This window comes from Oncorhynchus kisutch, unplaced genomic scaffold (genome assembly GCF_002021735.2).
Source record: "Oncorhynchus kisutch isolate 150728-3 unplaced genomic scaffold, Okis_V2 scaffold3815, whole genome shotgun sequence".
NCBI lineage: Eukaryota > Metazoa > Chordata > Actinopteri > Salmoniformes > Salmonidae > Oncorhynchus > Oncorhynchus kisutch.
The window spans coordinates 1-25,000 of NW_022265760.1; the positions used below are offsets into that span (position 1 = coordinate 1).

A 25,000-nucleotide genomic window follows, 5' to 3' on the forward strand; every position below is an offset into this window, starting at 1 on the left:
CAGGACTGCGATTACTCACCACGGACTAGCAGAATCCTTTTTTCCTTTCATGACACTGACAACCCAACGTGAAGGATATACTGCTTCCTCTGGAACATATACTGTTTTCCCGTGATCTGCGTGAAGAGGAGGCGGAGACAGAGGGGCTGAAGGTCGGGCTGCCTTCTGAGAATTCGTAGGAGATTAAATAAACCCCCAATTCCCTCCATTCTGTTAGCAAACGTGCAATCTAAAGGAGAATAAAATCGCAGAGTTACGCAGAAGATTAAACTACCAAACTATTAAACTACTGAACGACGACAATATCAACATATAGCTGGCTAGTTAAACAATGTACCGGCAAGATAGAACAGCGGCGTCTGGTAAGACAAAGGGCGGCAGTCTGTGTATTTTGTAAACAACAGCTGGTGCGGATTCTAAGGAAGTCTCGAGCTATTGCTCGCCTGAGGTAGAGTATCTCATGATAAGCTGTAGACCACACTACCTACCTAAAGACTTTTCATCTGTATTCTTTGTAGCTGTTTACATACCACCACAGTCAGATGCTGGCACTATAAGACAGCATTGAATGAGCTGTATTCCGCCATAAGCAAACAAGAAAACGCTCACCCAGAGGCGGCGCTCCTAGAATCCGGGAAACTTAAATCCGTTTTACCAAATTTTTATCAGAATGTTAAATGTGCAACCAGAAAAAAAATTACTCTGGACCACCTTTACTCTACACACAGAGATGGGTACAAAGCTCTCCCTCGCCCTCCATTTGGCAACTCTGACCATAATTCTATCCTCCTGATTCCCGCTTACAAGCAAAAATTAAAGCAGGAAGCACCCATGACTAGATCAATAAAAAAGTGGTCAGAGGAAGCAGATGCTAAGCTACAGGACTGTTTTGCTAGCACAGACGGGAATATGTTCCGGGATTCCTCCGATGGCATTGAGGAGTACACCACATCAGTCATTGGTTTCATCAATAAGTGCATTGATGACTTCATCCCCACAGTGACAATACGTACCCCAACCAGAAACCATGGATTACAGGCAGCATCCGCACTGAGCTAAAGACCTCCGATGAACCATCAAACAGACGAAGCATTGATACAGGACTAAGATTGATTCATACTACCACCAGTTCTGATGCATGTCAGATGGACAGGGCATGCAAACCATTACAGACTACAAAGGGAAGCACAGCCGAGAGCTGCCCAGTGATACAAGCCTACCAGACGAGCTAAACTACTTCTATGCTCACTTCGAGGCAAATAACACTGAACATACATGAGAGCACTAACTGTTCCGAAGACTGTGTTATCACACTATCTGCAGCCAATGTGAGTAAGACCTTTAAACAGGTTTAAGAAGTTAGTTTTCAGTGATGCCAGAGCGATTGATGAGGCTCTTCACAGAATAACCTCAGCAGCAGGGAAGGTCGGCCCCAGCAGTCAGCTGGCTCAGGCACCAGGGCAACAGGAAGAAGAGGAGGGACGGCCCCAGCAGTCAGCTGGCTCAGGCACCAGGGCAACAGGAAGAAGAGGGAGGGACGGCCCCAGCAGTCAGCTGGCTCAGGCACCAGGGCAACAGGAAGAAGAGGGAGGGACGGCCCCAGCAGTCACCTGGCTCAGGCACCAGGGCAACAGGAAGAAGAGGGAGGGACGGCCCCAGCAGTCAGCTGGCTCAGGCACCGGAGCAACAGGAAGAAGAGGGAGCAGATGGAGCAGAAGCACCAGCAGTAGTGCCACAAACGTCTGCTGTTTGGATGCTGTTTGACGAGAGCAACTGGGGATGCAGCACAAAGGAATCCCTCAGCAGATCACATAATGGAGGTCCGATCCTATTTGAAGGAGCCCCTCCAAAGATCTGCAGATCCTCTGAGCTGGTGGAAGAACAAGGCCTCTGTCTACCCACGGCTTACTAAAGTCATGACAGGGAGAGTCTGCATAGCGGCCACATCCGTTCCCTCTGAGAGGGTCTTCTCGAAAACGGGATAAATATTTACTGAGAGAAGAAACCGCTGCTGGTTTTAACATGGCAACAAAGAAGAGAGAAAAGAGGGACCAGTTTAATGTTTTAAGTGGGATGCTGCAGTTTTGCACATTGTTATTGCAGTATTCTATTATGCTGATTGTATTCGTTTTGAATTGTTACATTTCACTTTGTTTATATACATTACAACGTTTACATGTAAATGTTTAATAGCATTCTTTTCCATTACAAACCAATGCATTTTTAAATATATTGTGGTTAAGGTAGAGTATGATTTCATTTAACAATTTAATTAGAATTGTTTTAACACCAATCATAGTCAAACTATCGCAAAGTGTTTGACTTGAGAAAATACAAAACATATGTTTTTTAAAGAGCCGTTTGGGAGCCAAAAGAGAGCTGAGCAGAACGATCCGGCTCACTGAAAAGAGCCGGAATGCCCATCAGTGATGTGGACTGTTGCCCCAACAACCTGACTCGCTGCTCTCGGCTCTTTCCGTTCTCATCGGTATTCCGAAACTGTACGCGCGCTATCGACGATGAAAAGGCTCCAGCAGTGTTCGCGCGCCTCATAAAGAGAGAGAGAGACAGAGAGAGAGAGAGAGAGACAGAGAGAGCCAGAGATCCGCAGAGCTGGAGCGATCTTCCCACGACCGAACCGCTACAGGACCTGAGACCAGTGCATTAGACACGCAACCCCCTGCTGTGGGTTACCTCTGCTGTCCGGTAACCAGGTCGCCATGCTGACCGTCTGATTAGCCGTCTGTGTGCCTGGCTGGAGGAACTGACCGTTATTCGGTGTACTGGGCCGTTATTCAGTGGATGTATGTCGACGCCTCTCGGTATGAAATGTCTGAACTAACAACGATGAGGAATCTGCTGCTCGTGTTTCTCCTAACTGTCATCTGCTTGAGACGCGAGGCGCTCTGCGGTTCTCCCAGTGTTCAGATCGGTAGGTACATTCATATATATTACATATTGAAAATAAATTATTCATATAACATATAAATATATATATATATATATTGCATTAGACAGTGGTCTATGTTGTCTCCGTGTACTGACACGTAGTGTGGTTATTAGCCTGCCTAACACTGGAGCGGTGGTTTCATCTGCATTACCCTGCATCTGAGATGGCGGGAGGGAGAAACGGGGAGGAGGAAGAGAGGGAGAGGAGGGAGAGACAAGGGGGAGAAGGAGAGGGAAAGAGAGGAGAGCAAGAGGGAGATAATAATTAAGGAGAGAGTGAGTGATGGGGTATATATAAGCTATTGAGAAGGCAGAAGGGGTTCCAGGCCTGGTCTTTAAAACAGATTTAAAGATGCTATTATTAATGATCAGGTCTGCTTCCTGCTGCATTATCATGGACGACAGAACTGGGTATCATACCAGGCCTTGATTATTATTGGTATGATTATTATTATACAGTAACAGCAGTCAGGGATTCAAGGCCTGTTCCAGACAACCTCACAGTGACTTCTCATAGACTGATAGTTAAATAGGTCTGTTTCAGTTCAATATGTCGGTTTTAGTTCAATATATCTATTTCAATTAAATGTGTCTGTTCAGTTAAATGTGGATGGCCGTTTCAGTTCATTATGCATGGAAGTTTCAGTTCATTATGCATGGAAGTTTCAGTTCATTATGCATGGCCATTTCAGTTCATTATGCATGGAAGTTTGAGTTCATTATGCATGGAAGTTTCAGTTCATTATGCATGGAAGTTTCAGTTCATTATGCATGGCAGTTTCAGATCAATATGGCTGTTTCAGTTCAATATGGATAGCTGTTTCAGTTCAATATGGCAGTTTCAGTTCGATATGGCTGTTTGAGTTAGAAATGGAAGGTTGTTTCAGTTCAATATGGCTGTTTGAGTTATATATGGATAGCTGTTTCAGTTCAATATGGCAGTTTCAGTTCAATATGGATAGCTGTTTCAGTTCAATATGGCAGTTTCAGTTCAATATGGATAGCTGTTTCAGTTCAATATGGCAGTTTCAGTTCGATATGGCTGTTTGAGTTAGAAATGGAAGGTTGTTTCAGTTCAATATGGCAGTTTCAGTTCAATATGGAAGTTTCAGTTCATTATGCATGGAAGTTTCAGTTCATTATGCATGGAAGTTTCAGTTCATTATGCATGGCAGTTTCAGATCAATATGGCTGTTTCAGTTCAATATGGATAGCTGTTTCAGTTCAATATGGCAGTTTCAGTTCGATATGGCTGTTTGAGTTAGAAATGGAAGGTTGTTTCAGTTCAATATGGCTGTTTGAGTTATATATGGATAGCTGTTTCAGTTCAATATGGCAGTTTCAGTTCGATATGGCAGTTTCAGTTCGATATGGCAGTTTCAGTTAGAAATGGAAGGTTGTTTCAGTTCAATATGGCTGTTTGAGTTATATATGGATAGCTGTTTCAGTTCAATATGGCAGTTTCAGTTCAATATGGCAGTTTCAGTTCAATATGGCTATTTGAGTTGGATATGGGAGGCTGTTTTAGTTCAGGTTCAATAAGGATGGCTGATTCAGTTCAATATGGCTGTTTCAGTTAGATATGGGTGGCTGTTTCAGTTCAATATGGATGGCTGTTTCAGTTCAATATGGATGGCTGTTTCAGTTCAATATGGATGGCTGTTTCAGTTCAATAAGGATGGCTGTTTTAGTTCAATATGGCTGTTTCAGTTTAATATGGATGGCTGTTTCAGTTCAATATGGCTGTTTCAGTTCAATATGGATGGCTGTTTCAGTTCAATATGGCTGTTTGAGATAGATATGGAAGGCTGTTTCAGTTCAATATGGATGGCTGTTTCAGTTCAATATGGCTGTTTGAGATAGATATGGAAGGCTGTTTCAGTTCAATATGGATGGCTGTTTCAGTTCAATATGGATGGGTGTGTAGCTATGTAGACGTTCAACCAGATAATCATACTCCCTGGTTGCATCTCCAGCCATCATCATGTCCTGAGACTGAGACAGGTGATGGATAGGGATGTGTTTACATTGCACCATTTACAACCCATTTCCATGATCTCCAGCACCACCCCAACATCAACATACTGGATGTGAAAACACTTTCTATGTTTTGCAGAACAAACAGCTAGTAGATAAATGTTCCCAATGACATCATCTGAATACAGTTGTTACTTCATCTGGTGGGTTTCATCATGTGAACTCTGAGCAGGCAAAGTTGACTTTACATTGGATGGTTTACAGCCATATTGAACTGAAACTGCCAGTTCAATATGGCTGTTTCAGTTCAATATGGCTGTTTCAGTTCAATATGGCTGTTTCAGTTCAATATGGATGGTCATGGAAATATGAAGATGTTGATGCAGCTGAACATTCTCTCTGTTTAATACAGACAGAATCAGTGTTTCTAAAGAAGATCTCTGTTTAATACAGACAGAATCAGTGTTTCTAAAGAAGATCTCTGTTTAATACAGACAGAATCAGTGTTTCTAAAGAAGATCTCTGTTTAATACAGACAGAATCAGTGTTTCTAAAGAAGATCTCTGTTTAATACAGACAGAATCAGTGTTTCTAAAGAAGATCTCTGTTTAATACAGACAGAATCAGTGTTTCTAAAGAAGATCTCTGTTTAATACAGACAGAATCAGTGTTTCTAAAGAAGATCTCTGTTTAATACAGACAGAATCAGTGTTTCTAAAGAAGATCTCTGTTTAATACAGACAGAATCAGTGTTTCTAAAGAAGATCTCTGTTTAATACAGACAGAATCAGTGTTTCTAAAGAAGATCTCTGTTTAATACAGACAGAATCAGTGTTTCTAAAGAAGATCTCTGTTTAATACAGACAGAATCAGACTATTTCGTAACCAAGCCGTTCTGGGTAGACAACGTCAGAAAGTTGAACCACAGAAGACAGGGAAACAACATACAGAGTACTGCCAGACCGGCTAGATATCCAGCTAAACATTCTCCCAGAGTACTGCCAGACCAGCTAGATATCCAGCTAAACATTCTCCCAGAGTACTGCCAGACCAGCTAGATATCCAGCTAAACATTATCCCAGAGTACTGCCAGACCGGCTAGATAACCAGCTAAACATTCTCCCAGAGTACTGCCAGACCGGCTAGATAACCAGCTAAACATTCTCCCAGAGTACTGCCAGACCGGCTAGATAACCAGCTAAACATTCTCCCAGAGTACTGCCAGACCGGCTAGATAACCAGCTAAACATTCTCCCAGAGTACTGCCAGACCGGCTAGATAACCAGCTAAACATTCTCCCAGAGTACTACCAGACCGGCTAGATATCCAGCTAAACATTCTCCCAGAGTACTACCAGACCGGCTAGATAACCAGCTAAACATTCTCCCAGAGTACTGCCAGACTAGCTAGATAACCAGCTAAACATTATCCCAGAGTACTGCCAGACTAGCTAGATATCCAGCTAAACATTCTCCCAGAGTACTGCCAGACTACCTAGATAACCAGCCAAACATTCTCCTTGTGTGTGTGGGGGGGTTCTGTGTGTGTGTGTGTGTGTGTGTGTGTGTGTGTGTGTGTGTGTGTGTGTGTGTGTGTGTGTGTGTGTGTGTGTGTGTGTGTGTGTGTGTGTGTGTGTGTGTGTGTAGGAGGGCTGTTCCCACGCGGTGCTGATCAGGAGTATAGTGCGTTCCGGATTGGAATGGTCCAGTATGGAACCCAGGACTTCCGCCTCACTCCTCACATAGACAACCTGGAGGTTGCCAACAGCTTCGCTGTCACCAACTGCTGTGAGTAACACACACACACAGACACACACAGACACACACAGACACACATGTGCAGGGGAGTGAAGGGGTGGAGAGATGAGGGTACCCTGCATGATGCTTGGGGCAGTCCGCTGCCTGTTTGTAGGACGGTTGGTCAGAAGAGAGAGCAGGTCCAGCCTCTCCTCTAAGTTCTCTCTTACTTCTCACGCTGCTCTCACCTTACAGAGAACCAGCCAGGTCGTTCAAGATTGACCAAGAAATTGGACGTCTAGCCATGTCCCGAGGACATGGGGCATTGCTTTCAAAACCTGTCACTAGGGGGAAAAGTGAGCGCTATTACCATCAAGTATGCTGGGGTTTTGTGGACTGAGTTGGTGGAAGGATGTCCATCAGTGGAGGCTCCTCAGAGGAGGAAGGGGAGGACCATCCTACTCAGTGAATTTCATAAAAATAAAAATAGTGAAACATTAAAAAAGTTGTATTTTTTAGATAAAACTATACTGAATATATTCACATCACCAAATAATTTATTAGAACACACTGTTGTTTTGCAATGAAGGTCAACAGTAGCCTCACCAGTACTCTGTAGGGTAGCACCATGGTGTAGCTGGAGGACAGCTAGTGTCTGTCCTCCTCTGGGTACATTGACTTCAATACAAAACCTAAGAGGCTCATGGTTTTCACTCACTTCCATAGACTTACACAGTAATTATGACAACTTCCAGAGGACGTCCTCCAACCTATCAGAGCTCTTGCAGCATGAACTGACATGTTGTCCACCCAATCAAAGGATCAGAGTATGAATCTAGTACTGAAAGCATCTCTCTAGCAAAGAGAGAGAAAGACAATAGTTGAACAGTTTTTTACACATTCATTTATTCCTAAATGAAGGAGAAGCGAGAGAGACAGAGGAGATATATTTTGTAGTATATACAGTTGAAGTCGGAAGGTTACATACTGGCACGCCTTGGTTATCTTTGTTTTCTTTATTCTTTTGGTTAGGTCAGGGTGTGACACATACACCTTTGCCAAATACATTTAAACTCCGTTTTTCACAATTCCTGATATTTAATCCGAGTAAAATCCCCTGTCTTATGTCAGTTAGGATCACCACTTTATTTTAAGAATGTGAAATGTCAGAATAATAGTAGAGAGAATGATTTATTTCAGCTTTTATTTCTTTCATCACATTCCCAGTGGGTCAGAAGTTTACATACACTCAATTAGGGTCAAACGTTTCGGGTATCCTTCCACAAGCTTCCCACAATAAGTGGGAATTTCGGCCCATTCCTCCTGACAGAGCTGGTGTAACTGAGTCAGGTTTGTAGGCCTCCTTGCCCGCACATGCTTTTTCAGTTCTGCCCACAAATTTTCTGTAGGGTTGAGATCAGGGCTTTCTGATGGCCACCCCAATACCTTGACTTTGTTGTCCTTAAGCCATTTTGCTTCGGAAGTATGCTTGGGGTCATTGTCCATTTGGAAGACCCATTTGCGACCTAGCTTTAACTTCCTGACTGATGTCTTGAGATGTTGCTTCAATATATCCACATAATTTTCCTTTCCTCGTGATGCCATCTATTTTGTGAAGTGCACCAGTCACTCCTGCAGCGAAGCACCCCCACAACATGATGCTTCACGGTTGGGATGGTGTTCTTCGGCTTGCAAGCCCCCCCCCCCCTTTCCCCCCTTTTTCTCCAAACACAACGATGGTCATTAAGGCCAAACAGTTCAATTTGTATTTTTTCAGACCAGAGGACATTTCTCCAAAACCCTAACCTCCACTGAGCAGCCATTACGGACACAGGCTGTAAAACAGTGGTCACTAAGGTCATTAACCCTAACCATCACCCTAACCCTAACCTCCACTGAGCAGCCATTACGAACACAGGCTGTAAAACAGTGGTCACTAAGGTCATTAACCCTAACCATCACCCTAACCCTAACCTCCACTGATGTTCAGTGGTGTAAAATACTTAAGTGAAAATGTCAAAATGCTTGGAAGCACTACGTAATAATCTTCCTAAGGCTAGGGGGGGCAGTATTTTCCCGTCTGGACACACACACACACAGACACACCCTCACACACACACACACACACACACACACACACACACACACACACACACACACACACACACACACACACACACACACACACACACACACACACACACATATACACACACACACACACACACCTTCACACACACACACCCTCACACACACACACCCTCACACACACACACACATACACACACACCCTCACACACACACACCCTCACACACAGACACACACACACCCTCACACACACACACACACACACACACACACACACACACACACACACACACACACACACACACACACACACACACACACACACACACACACACACACACATATACACACACACACACACACACCCTCACACACACACACCCTCACACACACACACCCTCACACACACACACACATACACACACACACACACCCTCAGACACACACACCCTCACACACAGACACACACACACCCTCACACACACACACAGACACACACACACACACGCACACACAGACACACACACACACACACACGCACACACAGACACACAGACACACACACACACACACACACACACACACACACACACACACACACACACACACACACACACACACACACACACACACACACACACACACACCACTCTACTCTGTGATCCACTCTACTCTACTCTGCTCTGTGCTCTACTCTACTCTGCTCTGTGATCTGCTCTGCTCTCCGCTCTACTCTGCTCTGTGATCCACTCTACTCTGCTCTGTGATTCACTCTACTCTGCTCTGCTCTGTGATCTACTCTACTCTGCTCTGTGATCTACTCTGCTCTGTGATCTACTCTACTCTGCTCTGTGCTCTACTCTGCTCTGGGATCCACTCTACTCTACTCTGTGATCCACTTTACTCTGCTCTGTGATCTACTCTGCTCTGTGCTCTACTCTGCTCTACTGTAATCTACTCTGCTCTATGCTCTGCTCTGCTCCATGCTACTCTGCTCTATTCTGCTCTGCTCTGCTCTACTCTGTGATCCACTCTACTCTGCGCACTATTCTACTCTGCTCTTGGCTCTACTCTGCGATATACTGTACTGTACTCTACACTACTCTACCGTACTATACTGTACTGTGCTCTACTCTTCTCTGTGATCTACTCTACTCTGCTCTGTGATCTACTCTACTCTACTCAGCTCTACTTATTCTGCTCGACTCTAAACTTCTCTACTCTACGCTCTGCTCTAATCTAATCTACTCGGCTCTACTTACTCTGCTCTACTCTAATCTACTATACTCTGCTCTGCTCAGCTCTGCTCTACTCTGTTTTACTCTACGCCCTACTCTGCTCTGGGATCTACTCTACCCTGCTGTGTTGTAGTCTGCTCTACTCTACTCACTCTGTGCTGTACTCTGCTCTGCTTTGCTCTACTCTACGCTGTGTTAGTTTGCTCTGTGCTCTACTCTGTCCTACTCTACGCTGCTGTACTCTACACTACTCTGTATTCTGCTCTACTCAAATCAACTCTGCTCTGCTTTATTCTGCTCTGCTCTACTCAGCTCTACTCTACTCTGTTCTACTCTGCTCCATACTCTACTCTGCTCTGTGCTCTACTCTGCTCTGTGCTCTACTCTGCTCTACTCTGCTCTGTGATCTACTCTGCTCTACTCTGCTATACTCTGCTCTACTCTGCTCTGTACTCTATTCTGCTCCATACTCTACTCTGCTCTACTCTGCTCTGTGCTCTATTCTGCTCCGTGCTCTACTCTGCTCTGTGCTCTACTCTTCTCTACTCTGCTCTGTGATCTACTCTGTTCTACTCTGCTCCGTGCTCTACTCTGCTCTACTCTGCTCTGTGCTCTATTCTGCTCTACTCTGCTCTGTGCTCTACTCTGCTCTACTCTGCTCTGTGCTTTACTCTGCTCTACTCTGCTCTGTGATCTACTCTGCTCTGTGCTCTATTCTGCTCCGTGCTCTACTCTGCTCTACTCTGCTCTGTGCTCTATTCTGCTCCGTGCTCTACTCTGCTCCGTGCTCTACTCTGCTCTACTCTGCTCTGTGCTCTATTCTGCTCCGTGCTCTACTCTGCTCTGTGCTTTACTCTGCTCTATTCTGCTCCATGCTCTACTCTGCTCCGTGCTCTACACTGCTCTACTCTGCTCCGTGCTCTATTCTGCTCCGTGCTCTATTCTGCTCCGTGCTCTATTCTGCTCCGTGCTCTACTCTACTCTGTCCTACTCTACGCTGCTGTACTCTACACTACTCTGTATTCTGCTCTACTCAAATCAACTCTGCTCTGCTTTATTCTGCTTTGCTCTACTCAGCTCTACTCTACTCTGTTCTACTCTGCTCCATACTCTACTCTGCTCTGTGCTCTACTCTGCTCTGTGCTCTACTCTGCTCTACTCTGCTATACTCTGCTCTACTCTGCTCTGTACTCTATTCTGCTCCGTACTCTACTCTGCTCTACTCTGCTCTGTGCTCTATTCTGCTCCGTGCTCTACTCTGCTCTGTGCTCTACTCTTCTCTACTCTGCTCTGTGATCTACTCTGTTCTACTCTGCTCCGTGCTCTACTCTGCTCTACTCTGCTCTGTGCTCTATTCTGCTCTACTCTGCTCTGTGCTCTACTCTGCTCTACTCTGCTCTGTGCTTTACTCTGCTCTACTCTGCTCTGTGCTTTACTCTGCTCTGTGCTCTATTCTGCTCCGTGCTCTACTCTGCTCTACTCTGCGCTCTATTCTGCTCCGTGCTCTACTCTGCTCCGTGCTCTACTCTGCTCTACTCTGCTCTGTGCTCTATTCTGCTCCGTGCTCTACTCTGCTCTGTGCTTTACTCTGCTCTATTCTGCTCCATGCTCTACTCTGCTCCATGCTCTACTCTGCTCCGTGCTCTACACTGCTCTATTCTGCTCCGTGCTCTACTCTGCTCCGTGCTCTATTCTGCTCCGTGCTCTATTCTGCTCCGTGCTCTACTCTGCTCCGTGCTCTACTCTGCTCTATTCTGCTCTGCTCTACTCTGCTCTACTCTGCTCTGTACTCTATTCTGCTCCGTGCTCTACTCTGCTCTACTCTGCTCTACTCTGCTCTGTACTCTATTCTGCTCTGTGCTCTACTCTGCTCTACTCTGCTCTGTGCTCTATTCTGCTCCGTGCTCTACTCTGCTCTGTGCTCTACTCTTCTCTACTCTGCTCTGTGATCTACTCTGTTCTACTGTGCTCCGCGCTCTACTCTGCTCTGTGCTCTATTCTGCTCTACTCTGCTCTGTGCTCTACTCTGCTCTACTCTGCTCTGTGCTTTACTCTGCTCTACTATGCTCTGTGCTCTACTCTGCTCTGTGCTCTATTCTGCTCCATGCTCTACTCTGCTCTGTGCTCTACTCTGCTCTATTCTGCTCCGTGCTCTACTCTGCTCTGTGCTCTATTCTGCTCCGTGCTCTACTCTGCTCCGTGCTCTACTCTGCTCTACTCTGCTCTGTGCTCTATTCTGCTCCGTGCTCTACTCTGCTCTGTGCTTTACTCTGCTCTATTCTGCTCCATGCTATACTCTGCTCCGTGCTCTACACTGCTCTATTCTGCTCCGTGCTCTACTCTGCTCCGTGCTCTATTCTGCTCCGTGCTGTACTCTGCTCTATTCTGCTCCGTGCTCTACTCTGCTCTGTGCTTTACTCTACTCTATTCTGCTCCATGCTCTACTCTGCTCCATGCTCTACTCTGCTCCGTGCTCTACACTGCTCTATTCTGCTCCGTGCTCTACTCTGCTCCGTGCTCTATTCTGCTCTGTGCTCTATTCTGCTCCGTGCTCTACTCTGCTCCGTGCTCTACTCTGCTCTATTCTGCTCTGCTCTACTCTGCTCTACTCTGCTCTGTACTCTATTCTGCTCCGTGCTCTACTCTGCTCTACTCTGCTCTGTGCTCTATTCTGCTCCATGCTCTACTCTGCTCTGTGCTCTACTCTTCTCTACTCTGCTCTGTGATCTACTCTGTTCAACTCTGCTCCGTGCTCTACTCTGCTCTACTCTGCTCTACTCTGCTCTGTACTCTATTCTGCTCTGTGCTCTACTCTGCTCTACTCTGCTCTGTGCTCTATTCTGCTCCGTGCTCTACTCTGCTCTGTGCTCTACTCTTCTCTACTCTGCTCTGTGATCTACTCTGTTCTACTGTGCTCCGCGCTCTACTCTGCTCTGTGCTCTATTCTGCTCTACTCTGCTCTGTGCTCTACTCTGCTCTACTCTGCTCTGTGCTTTACTCTGCTCTACTATGCTCTGTGCTCTACTCTGCTCTGTGCTCTATTCTGCTCCATGCTCTACTCTGCTCTGTGCTCTACTCTGCTCTATTCTGCTCCGTGCTCTACTCTGCTCTGTGCTCTATTCTGCTCCGTGCTCTACTCTGCTCCGTGCTCTACTCTGCTCTACTCTGCTCTGTGCTCTATTCTGCTCCGTGCTCTACTCTGCTCTGTGCTTTACTCTGCTCTATTCTGCTCCATGCTGTACTCTGCTCCGTGCTCTACACTGCTCTATTCTGCTCCGTGCTCTACTCTGCTCCGTGCTCTATTCTGCTCCGTGCTGTACTCTGCTCTATTCTGCTCCGTGCTCTACTCTGCTCCGTGCTCTACTCTGCTCTATTCTGCTCTGTGCTCTACTCTGCTCTACTCTGCTCCGTGCTCTACTCTGCTCTATTCTGCTCCGTGCTCTACTCTGCTCCGTGCTCTACTCTGCTCTACTCTGCTCCGTGCTCTACACTGCTCTACTCTGCTCCGTGCTCTATTCTGCTCCGTGCTCTATTCTGCTCCGTGCTCTATTCTGCTCCGTGCTCTACTCTACTCTGTCCTACTCTACGCTGCTGTACTCTACACTACTCTGTATTCTGCTCTACTCAAATCAACTCTGCTCTGCTTTATTCTGCTTTGCTCTACTCAGCTCTACTCTACTCTGTTCTACTCTGCTCCATACTCTACTCTGCTCTGTGCTCTACTCTGCTCTGTGCTCTACTCTGCTCTACTCTGCTCTGTGCTCTACTCTGCTCTACTCTGCTATACTCTGCTCTACTCTGCTCTGTACTCTATTCTGCTCCGTACTCTACTCTGCTCTACTCTGCTCTGTGCTCTATTCTGCTCCGTGCTCTACTCTGCTCTGTGCTCTACTCTTCTCTACTCTGCTCTGTGATCTACTCTGTTCTACTCTGCTCCGTGCTCTACTCTGCTCTACTCTGCTCTGTGCTCTATTCTGCTCTACTCTGCTCTGTGCTCTGCTCTGCTCTACTCTGCTCTGTGCTTTACTCTGCTCTACTCTGCTCTGTGCTTTACTCTGCTCTGTGCTCTATTCTGCTCCGTGCTCTACTCTGCTCTACTCTGCGCTCTATTCTGCTCCGTGCTCTACTCTGCTCCGTGCTCTACTCTGCTCTACTCTGCTCTGTGCTCTATTCTGCTCCGTGCTCTACTCTGCTCCGTGCTCTACTCTGCTCTATTCTGCTCCATGCTCTACTCTGCTCCATGCTCTACTCTGCTCCGTGCTCTACACTGCTCTATTCTGCTCCGTGCTCTACTCTGCTCCGTGCTCTATTCTGCTCCGTGCTCTATTCTGCTCCGTGCTCTACTCTGCTCCGTGCTCTACTCTGCTCTATTCTGCTCTGCTCTACTCTGCTCTACTCTGCTCTGTACTCTATTCTGCTCCGTGCTCTACTCTGCTCTACTCTGCTCTGTGCTCTATTCTGCTCCATGCTCTACTCTGCTCTGTGCTCTACTCTTCTCTACTCTGCTCTGTGATCTACTCTGTTCAACTCTGCTCCGTGCTCTACTCTGCTCTACTCTGCTCTACTCTGCTCTGTACTCTATTCTGCTCTGTGCTCTACTCTGCTCTACTCTGCTCTGTGCTCTACTCTGCTCTGTGCTCTACTCTTCTCTACTCTGCTCTGTGATCTACTCTGTTCTACTGTGCTCCGCGCTCTACTCTGCTCTGTGCTCTATTCTGCTCTACTCTGCTCTGTGCTCTACTCTGCTCTACTCTGCTCTGTGCTTTACTCTGCTCTACTCTGCTCTGTGCTCTACTCTGCTCTGTGCTCTATTCTGCTCCATGCTCTACTCTGCTCTGTGCTCTACTCTGCTCTATTCTGCTCCGTGCTCTACTCCGCTCTACTCTGCTCTGTGCTCTATTCTGCTCCGTGCTCTACTCTGCTCCGTGCTCTACTCTGCTCTACTCTGCTCTGTGCTCTATTCTGCTCCGTGCTCTACTCTGCTCTGTGCTTTACTCTGCTCTATTCTGCTCCATGCTGTACTCTGCTCCGTGCTCTACACTGCTCTATTCTGCTCCGTGCTCTACTCTGCACCGTGCTCTATTCTGCTCCGTGCTCTACTCTGCTCTATTCTGCTCCGTGCTCTACTCTGCTCCGTGCTCTACTCTGCTCTATTCTGCTCTGTGCTCTACTCTGCTCTACTCTGCTCCGTGCTCTACTCTGCTCTATTCTGCTCCGTGCTCTACTCTGCTCCGTGCTCTACTCTGCTCTACTCTGCTCCGTGCTCTACTCTGCTCTATTCTGCTCTGTGCTCTACTCTGTTCCGTGCTCTACTCTGCTCTACTCTGCTCCGTGCTCTACTCTGCTCTATTCTGCTCCGTGCTCTACTCTGTTCTACTCTGCTCCGTGCTCTACTCTGCTCTACTCTGCTCCGTGCTCTACTCTGCTCTATTCTGCTCCGTGCTCTACTCTGCTCCGTGCTCTACTCTGCTCTTTTCTGCTCCGTGCTCTACTCTGCTCTCTGCTCTACTCTCCTCTGTGCTCTACTCTGCTCTTTGCTCTACTATGCTCGGTGCCCTACTCTTCTCTACTCTGCTCTTTGCTCTACTATGCTCGGTGCCCTACTCTTCTCTACTCTGCTCTTTGCTCTACTATGCTCGGTGCCCTACTCTTCTCTACTCTGCTCTGTGATCTACTCTCCTCTGTGCCCTACTCTTCTCTACTCGGCTCTGTGCTCTACTTTGCTCTACTACAGTGTTGTAATGGAGACCAGGCCATGTCTGACTGATGCTCTACTACAGTGTTGTAATGGAGAAAAGGAGAAGGCCGATGGAACAGCGGTTAGAATGGCTGACTGAGCCCCCCCCCCCCCCCTCTCATATACACACACACCAACTAAAGCAGAGCCCTGCTTTCAGCCAATGCCTGCCTCTCTCTGCCTGCCTCTCTCGGCCAAGGAGCCTTAGTTAAAACTGGGACACAGCGAGACACACACAGCCAGCTCCCCCCCCCCCCCCCCCCCCACACACACAGTAACGTGTATTCCCTCCGTAATGCAACCATGTCGTCTCTCTCTCTCTCTCTGCTCAATGGCGTAAAAGCGGTGTGTGTCTCATGACAAAGCAGGAAGGTAACACAGGGACTGTTTTTCCTTTAGAGAATAAAGGAATCAGGGCGCTGAAGTAGGACAGCTAAATATACTCACACACACACACACACACACAGACACACACACACACAGACACACACACACACAGACACACACACAGACACACACACACACACAGACACACACAGACACACACACACACACACACACACACACACACACACACACACACACACACACACACACACACACACACACACACACACAGACACAAAGACACTCACACACACACACACACACAGACAAACACACACACACACACACACAGACACACACACAGGTGTAGGGGCGCGGGCACACACACACCCTCTCAATCACAACCTCTAACAAACACACACAGGTACACACATACACTCAAAATAAACTGTTATTCATGACACCAATGTAAATGTAGCACGGTTAGCATGGTGCTAGTGGTAGGGTTAGCATGGTGCTAGTGATAGGGTTAGCATGGTGCTAGTGATAGGGTTAGCATGGTGCTAGTGATAGGATTAGCATGGTGCTAGTGATAGGGTTAGCATGGTGCTAGTGATAGGTTTAGCATGGTGCTAGTGATAGGGTTAGCATGGTGCTAGTGATAGGGTTAGCATGGTGCTAGTGATAGGTTTAGCATGGTGCTAGTGATAGGGTTAGCATGGTGCTAGTGATAGGGTTAGCATGGTGCTAGTGATAGGTTTAGCATGGTGCTAGTGATAGGGTTAGCATGGTGCTAGTGATAGGGTTAGCATGGTGCTAGTGATAGGGTTAGCATGGTGCTAGTGATAGGGTTAGCATGGTGCTAGTGGTAGGATTAGCATGGTGCTAGTGATAGGGTTAGCATGGTGCTAGTGATAGGGTTAGCATGGTGCTAGTGATAGGGTTAGCATGGTGCTAGTGGTAGGATTAGCATGGTGCTAGTGATAGGTTTAGCATGGTGCTAGTGATAGGGTTAGCATGGTGCTAGTGATAGGGTTCGCACGGTGCTAGTGGTAGGGTTAGCATGGTGCTAGTGATAGGTTTAGCATGGTGCTAGTGGTAGGGTTAGCATGGTGCTAGTGATAGGTTTAGCATGGTGCTAGTGATAGGGTTAGCATGGTGCTGGTGGTAGGGTTAGCATGGTGCTAGTGGTAGGGTTAGCATGGAGCTAGAGATGGGATTAGCATGGTTCTAACCAACCCTCTCTCTCTCCCTCTCCCTCCCCTCCCCTCTCTCTCTCTGCAGTTTGTTCCCAGTTCTCCAGGGGTGTTTATGCCATCTTTGGTTTCTATGACAAGAAGAGTGTGAACACCATCACGTCTTTCTGTGAGACCCTCCACGTGTCCTTCATCACACCGTCCTTCCCTGCTGATGGACTCAATCAGTTTGTCCTTCAGATGAGACCCGACATCAAGGGACCTCTGGTCAGCTTAGTGGAGTATTACAAGTGGGACAAGTTCGCCTACCTCTATGACAGTGACAGGGGTGAGTCTGCTACCTATACATCTATTCATACAGGGCATTCAGAAAGTATTCAGACCCTTTGACTTTTTACACATTTTGTTACGGCTTATTATAAAATGGACTAAATTGGTTTTCCCCCCATCAAACTATACACAATACCCCATAATGACACAATACCCCATAATGACACAATACCCCATAATGACACAATACCCCATAATGACTCAATACCCCATAATGACACAACACCCCATAATGACACAATACCCCATAATCACACAATACCCCATAATGACACAATACCCCATAATGACACAACACCCCATAATGACACAATACCCCATAATGACTCAATACCCCATAATGACACAATACCCCATAATGACACAATACCCCATAATGACACAATACCCCATAATGACACAATACCCCATAATGACTCAATACCCCATAATGACACAATACCCCATAATGACACAATACCCCATAATGACACAATACCCCATAATGACACAATACCCCATAATGACACAATACCCCATAATGACACAACACCCCATAATGACACAATACCCCATAATGACACAATACCCCATAATGGCACAATACCCCATAATGACACAATACCCCATAATGACACAATACCCCATAATGACACAATACCCCATAATGACACAATACCCCATAATGTTTGCAAATTTATTACAAATACAAACTCAAATATCAGATGTACATAACTATTCAGACCGTTTACTCAGTACTTTGTTGAAGAACCTTTGGCAGCCTTGAGTCTCCTTGGGTATGATGCTATATAAGCAAATACACCTGTATTTGGGGAGTTACTCCCATTCTTCTCTGCAGATCCTCTCAAGCTCTGTCAGGTTGGATGGGGAGTGTCGCTGCACAGCTATTTTCAGGTCTCTCCAGAGATGTTAGATCGAGTTCTGGGCTCTGGCTGGGCCACTCAAGGACATTCAGAGACTTGTCCCGAAGCCACTCCTGCATTGTCTTGGCTGTGTGCTTAGGGTTGTTGTCCTGTTGGAAGTTGAACCATCACCCTAGTCTGAGGTCCTGAGCACTCTGGAGCAGGTTTTCATCAAGGATCTCTCTGTACTTGGCTCCGTTCATCTTTCCCTCGATCCTAACTAGTCTCCCAGTCCCTGCCACTGAAAAACATCCCCACAGCATGATGCTGCCACTGTAGGGATGGTGCCAGGTTTTCTCCAGACGTGACGCTTGGCATTCAGGCCAAAGAGTTCAATCTTGGTTTCATCAGACAAGAGAATCTTGTTTCTCACGGTCTGAGAGTCCTTTATCTCACACAACGGTAGTGGGTAGCCAGGCGGCCAGCTCTAGGAAGAGTCTTGGTGGTTCCAAACTTCTTCCATTTAAGAAAGATGGAGGCCAATGTGTTCTTGGGGACCTTCAATGCTGCAGAAATGTTTTGGTACCCTTCCCAAGATCTGTGCATCGACACAATCCTGTCTCGGAGCTCTACGGACGATTCCTTCGACCTCATGGCTTGGTTTTTGCTCTGACATGCACTGTCAACTGTGGTACCTTATATAGACAGGTGTGTGCCTTTCCAAATCATGTCCAATCAATGGAATTTACCACAGGTTGATTCCAATCCAGTTGTAGAAACATCTCAAGCATGATGGAAACAGGATGCACCTGAGCTCAATTTCGAGTCTGAGAGCAAAGGTTCTGGATACATATGTAAATCAGGTAAACCTGTTTTCACACATAAACAGAAGTTTACATACACAAAGCTGCCTTTAAACAGCTTGGAATATTCCAGACAATGATGTCATGGCTTTAGATGCTTCTGATAGGCTAATTGACATCATTTGAGTCAATTGGAGATGTATTTCAAGGCCTATCTTCAAACGCAGTACCTCTTTGCTTGACACCATGGGAAAATCCAAATAAATCAGCCAAGACCTCAGAAAAGAAATTGTAAACCTCCACAACTCTGGTTCATCCATGGGAGCAATTTCCAAACGCCTGAAGGTACCACGTTCATCTGTACAAACAATAGTACGCAAGTATAAACACCATAGGACCACGCAGCCGTCATACCGCTCAGGAAGGAGACGCGTTCTGTCTCCTAGAGATTAACGTATTTTGGTGCAAAAAGTGCAAATCACTTTTTTTAAACCTACAGGAGGGTATCTCCAGGAACAGGGTAGGAGTTAAAACCTACAGGAGGGTATCTCCAGGAACAGGGTTGGAGTTAAAACCTACAGTATGGTATCTCTCCAGGAACAGGGTTGGAGTTAAAACCTACAGGATGGTATCTCTCCAGGAACAGGGTTGGAGTTAAAACCTACAGGAGGGTATCTCCAGGAACAGGGTTGGAGTTAAAACCTACAGGAGGGTATCTCCAGGAACAGGGTTGGAGTTAAAACCTACAGGATGGTATCTCTCCAGGAACAGGGTTGGAGTTAAAACCTACAGGAGGGTATCTCCAGGAACAGGGTTGGAGTTAAAACCTACAGGAGGGTCTCTCTCCAGGAACAGGGTTGGAGTTTAACCTTACAGGAGGGTATCTCTCCAGGAACAGGGTTGGAGTTAAAGAGGGAGGGTGCAACTCAATATTATATATACATACCAACTCAGTGGCCTTGTGGTTAAAGTGTCTGCCCTGACATTGAAAGGTTGGGTGTTTGGTATGAATAGACTCTAAAAGTGACCTGATGCCTCTGCTTGGCACTCAGCATTAAGGAGATAGATAGGTGGTAAGGCCCTGAGGTAAACTAGCCTCCTGTCCAGGGGATGTACTGAGGAGATAGATAGGTGGTAAGGCCCTGAGGTAAACTAGCCTCCTGTCCAGGGGATGTACTGAGGAGATAGATAGGTGGTAAGGCCCTGAGGTAAATTAGCCTCCTGTCCAGGGGATGTACTGAGGAGATAGATAGGTGGTAAGGCCCTGAGATAAACTAGCCTCCTGTCCAGGGGATGTACTGAGGAGATAGATAGGTGGTAAGGCCCTGAGGTAAATTAGCCTCCTGTCCAGGGGGTGTCCTGTACATCAAGCTGTCTCACTACAGAAACAGGAGATAGACTAGTGTCCTGTCCAAGGGGTGTACTGGTACATCAAGCTGTCTCACTACAGAAACAGGAGATAGACTAGTGTCCTGTCCAGGGGGTGTCCTGTACATCAAGCTGTCTCACTACAGAAACAGGAGATAGACTAGTGTCCTGTCCAGGGGGTGTCCTGTACATCAAGCTGTCTCACTACAGAAACAGGATATAGACTAGTGTCCTGTCCAGGGGGTGTCCTGTACATCAAGCTGTCTCACTACAGAAACAGCAGATAGACTAGTGTCCTGTCCAGGGGGTGTCCTGTACATCAAGCTGTCTCACTACAGAAACAGGAGATAGACTAGTGTCCTGTCCAGGGGGTGTACTGGTACATCAAGCTGTCTCACTACAGAAACAGGAGATAGACTAGTGTCCTGTCCAGGGGGTGTCCTGTACATCAAGCTGTCTCACTACAGAAACAGGAGATAGACTAGTGTCCTGTCCAGGGGGTGTACTGGTACATCAAGCTGTCTCACTACAGAAACAGGAGATAGACTAGTGTCCTGTCCAGGTGGTGTCCTGTACATCAAGCTGTCTCACTACAGAAACAGGAGATAGACTAGTGTCCTGTCCAGGGGGTGTCCTGTACATCAAGCTGTCTCACTACAGAAACAGCAGATAGACTAGTGTCCTGTCCAGGGGGTGTCCTGTACATCAAGCTGTCTCACTACAGAAACAGGAGATAGACTAGTGTCCTGTCCAGGGGGTGTACTGGTACATCAAGCTGTCTCACTACAGAAACAGGAGATAGACTAGTGTCCTGTCCAGGGGGTGTCCTGTACATCAAGCTGTCTCACTACAGAAACAGGAGATAGACTAGTGTCCTGTCCAGGGGGTGTCCTGTACATCAAGCTGTCTCACTACAGAAACAGGAGATAGACTAGTGTCCTGTCCAGGGGGTGTCCTGTACATCAAGTACTGTACACCCCCTTTTGCCCTCACCACAGTCTCAATTCGTTGGGACATGGACTCTACAAAATGTTGTTCCACAGGGACGCATGTTGGCTCCAATGCTTCCTACAGTCTCCTCCAGTCTCCTACTGTCTCCTCCTAGACTCCTACAGAGTCCTACAGCGTCCTAGAGTCTCCTACTGTCTCCTCCTAGACTCCTACAGAGTCCTACAGCGTCCTAGAGTCTCCTACTGTCTCCTCCTAGACTCCTAAAGAATCCTACAGTCTCCTACAGTCTGCAACAGACTCCTGCAGTCTCCTACTGTCTCCTCCTAGACTCCTACAGTCTGATACAGTCTCCTAGACTCCTACAGTTTCCTACAGTCTCCTCCAGTCTCCTACAGTTTCCTACAGTCCTCTAGACTCATACAGTCTCCTCCAATCTCTTTCAGTCTCCTACCGTTTCCTACAGTTTCCTACAGTCTCCTAGACTCCTACAGTCTCATCCAGTCTTATCCAGTCTCCTACAGTCTCCTCCAGTCTCTTACAGTCTCCTCCAGTCTCCTTCAGTCTCATAGACTCCTACAGTCTCCTACAGTCTCCTACAGACAGTTTCCTCCAGTCTCCTAGACTCCTACAGTCCCCTACAGTCTCATACAGACAGTCTCCTCCAGTCTCCTAGACTCCTCCAGTCTCCTCCAGTCTCCTACAGACAGTCTCCTCCAGTCTCCTCCAGTCTCCTACAGACTCCTACAGTCTCCTCCAGTCTCCTACAGTCTCCTACAGTCTCCTACAGTCTCCTATACTCCTACAGTCTCCTACAGTCTCCTACAGACAGTCTCCTCCAGTCTCCTAGACTCCTCCAGTCTCCTCCAGTCTCCTACAGTGTCCTACAGACTCCTACAGTCTCCTCCAGTCTCCCAGACACCTACAGTCTCCTACAGACTCCTACAGTCTCCTCCAGTCTTCCAGACACCTACAGTTTCCTACAGTCTCCTAGACTCCTACAGTCTCCTCCAGTCTCCTAGACTCCTACAGTCTCCTCCAGTCTCCTACAGACAGTCTCCTCCAGTCTCCTCCAGTGTCCTACAGACTCCTACAGTCTCCTCCAGTCTCCCAGACACCTACAGTCTCCTACAGTCTCCTCCAGTCTCCCAGACACCTACAGTCTCCTAGACTCCTACAGTCTCCTACAGTCACCTACAGTTGTATCAAGTTAGCTGGATGTCCTTTGGATACACACAGGAAATTGTTGAGCATGGAAAACCCAGCAGCGTTGCAGTTCTTGACACAAATCGGTGCACCTGGCACCTACTACCATACTACTACCATACTACTACCATACTACTACCATACTACTACCATACTCCTACCATACTACTACCACACTCCTACCATACTACTACCATACTACTACCATACTACTACCATACTCCTACCATACTACTACCATACTACTACCATACTCCTACCATACTACTAACATGCTACTACCATACTACTACCATACTACTACCATACTACTACCATACTACTGCCATACTACTACCATACTCCTACCATACTACTACCATACTACTACCATGCTACTACCATACTACTACCATACTACTACCATACTCCTACCATACTACTACCATACTCCTACCATACTACTACCATACTACTACCATACTCCTACCATACTACTACCATACTACTACCATACTCCTACCATACTACTACCATGCTACTACCATACTACTACCATACTACTACCATACTACTACCATACTACTACCATACTCCTACCATACTACTACCATACTACTACCATACTACTACCATACTCCTACCATACTACCACCATACTCCTACCATACTACTACCATACTGCTACCATACTACTACCATACTACTACCATACTCCTACCATACTCCTACCATACTACTACCATACTACTACCATACTCCTACCATACTACTACCATACTCCTACCATACTACTACCATACTCCTACCATACTACTACCATACTACTACCATGCTACTACCATACTACTACCATACTCCTACCATACTACTACCATACTACTACCATACTACAACCATACTACAACCATACTACTACCATACTACTACCATACTCTGTTCAAAGGAACTTAAATATTTTGTTTTGCCCATTCGTCCTCTGAATGGCACAGTTACACAATCCATGTCTATTTCTAATGTCTGGTTTACTCAGTCAAACATACAGTATAGTGCAGACCTAACATTAAGGGGACTGTAGTATGGAGACTAGTCTATCTCCTTCTACACCTGCATTGCTTGCTGTTTGGGGTTTCAGGCTGCGTTTCTGTACAGCACTTCGTGACATCGGCTGATGTAAAAAGGGCTTTAAAATTATTTTTTTTAACCTTTATTTTACTAGGCAAGTCAGTTAAGAACAAATTCTTATTTTCAATGACAGCCGAGGAACAGTGAGTTAACTGCCTGTTCAGGGGCAGAACGACAGATTTGTACCTTGTCAGCTTGGGGAGTCGAACATGCAACCTTTCGGTTACTAGTCCAAAGCTCTAACCACTAGAGCGTTGTCGCCCCAAATAAATGTGATTGATTGATTGTCCTACATCTAGGACAGTGACAGGGGAGTCTGTTGATCAGATGTCCTGTGTCTGTAGACAGAATAGACACTAATAGAATAGATACTTTATTGGCCATTTGGTTAGAACAGAAATTAGTCTCATGCCTTTTTCCCAAAGCCCAGACACACATGTTGAGAAGCACAGGATAAGCTGCGGTGCAGTGCCCCTGGATGGAGAGCTATTATTACAGCCTTGATCAAGGGCACAACGGTAGTGGGTAGTAGTAGGGAGCCAGTTCAGGACACAACGGTAGTGGGTAGTAGTAGGGAGCCAGTTCAGGACACAACGGTAGTGGGTAGTAGTAGGGAGCCAGTTCAGGACACAACGGTAGTGGGTAGTAGTAGGGAGCCAGTTCAGGACACAACGGTAGTGGGTAGTAGTAGGGAGCCAGTTCAGGACACAACGGTAGTGGGTAGTAGTAGGGAGCCAGTTCAGGACACAACGGTAGTGGGTAGTAGTAGGGAGCCAGTTCAGGACACAACGGTAGTGGGTAGTAGTAGGGAGCCAGTTCAGGACACAACGGTAGTGGGTAGTAGTAGGGAGCCAGTTCAGGACACAACGGTAGTGGGTAGTAGTAGGGAGCCAGTTCAGGACACAACGGTAGTGGGTAGTAGTAGGGAGCCAGTTCAGGACACAACGGTAGTGGGTAGTAGTAGGGAGCCAGTTCAGGACACAACGGTAGTGGGTAGTAGTAGGGAGCCAGTTCAGGACACAACGTTAGTAGGTAGTAGTAGGGAGCCAGTTCAGGACACAACGGTAGTGGGTAGTAGTAGGGAGCCAGTTCAGGACACAACGGTAGTGGGTAGTAGTAGGGAGCCAGTTCAGGACACAACGGTAGTGTA

At 46.7% G+C, this 25,000-nt stretch overlaps 1 protein-coding gene across 6 annotated transcripts in view; it reads left to right on the forward strand.

Annotated features, from left to right (window-relative positions):
* The first annotated feature begins 2,551 nt into the window (after positions 1-2,551).
* Positions 2,552-25,000, forward strand: part of LOC109879248 (glutamate receptor 2-like) — a 73,112-nt gene continuing 50,663 nt past the window's right edge. For 5 of the 6 annotated variants that reach the window (XR_004209061.1, XM_031821034.1, XM_031821032.1 and 2 more), the window contains exons 1-3: positions 2,552-2,932; positions 6,573-6,713; positions 17,338-17,577. Coding sequence is in view for 5 of the 6 variants with exons in the window: in XM_031821034.1 (XP_031676894.1) it covers positions 2,803-2,932; positions 6,573-6,713; positions 17,338-17,577 (511 nt within the window). In the remaining variant the exon portion in view is untranslated. The remainder of the gene's footprint in view (positions 2,933-6,572; positions 6,714-17,337; positions 17,578-25,000) is intronic. The other variant, XM_031821030.1, reaches the window with a different exon arrangement.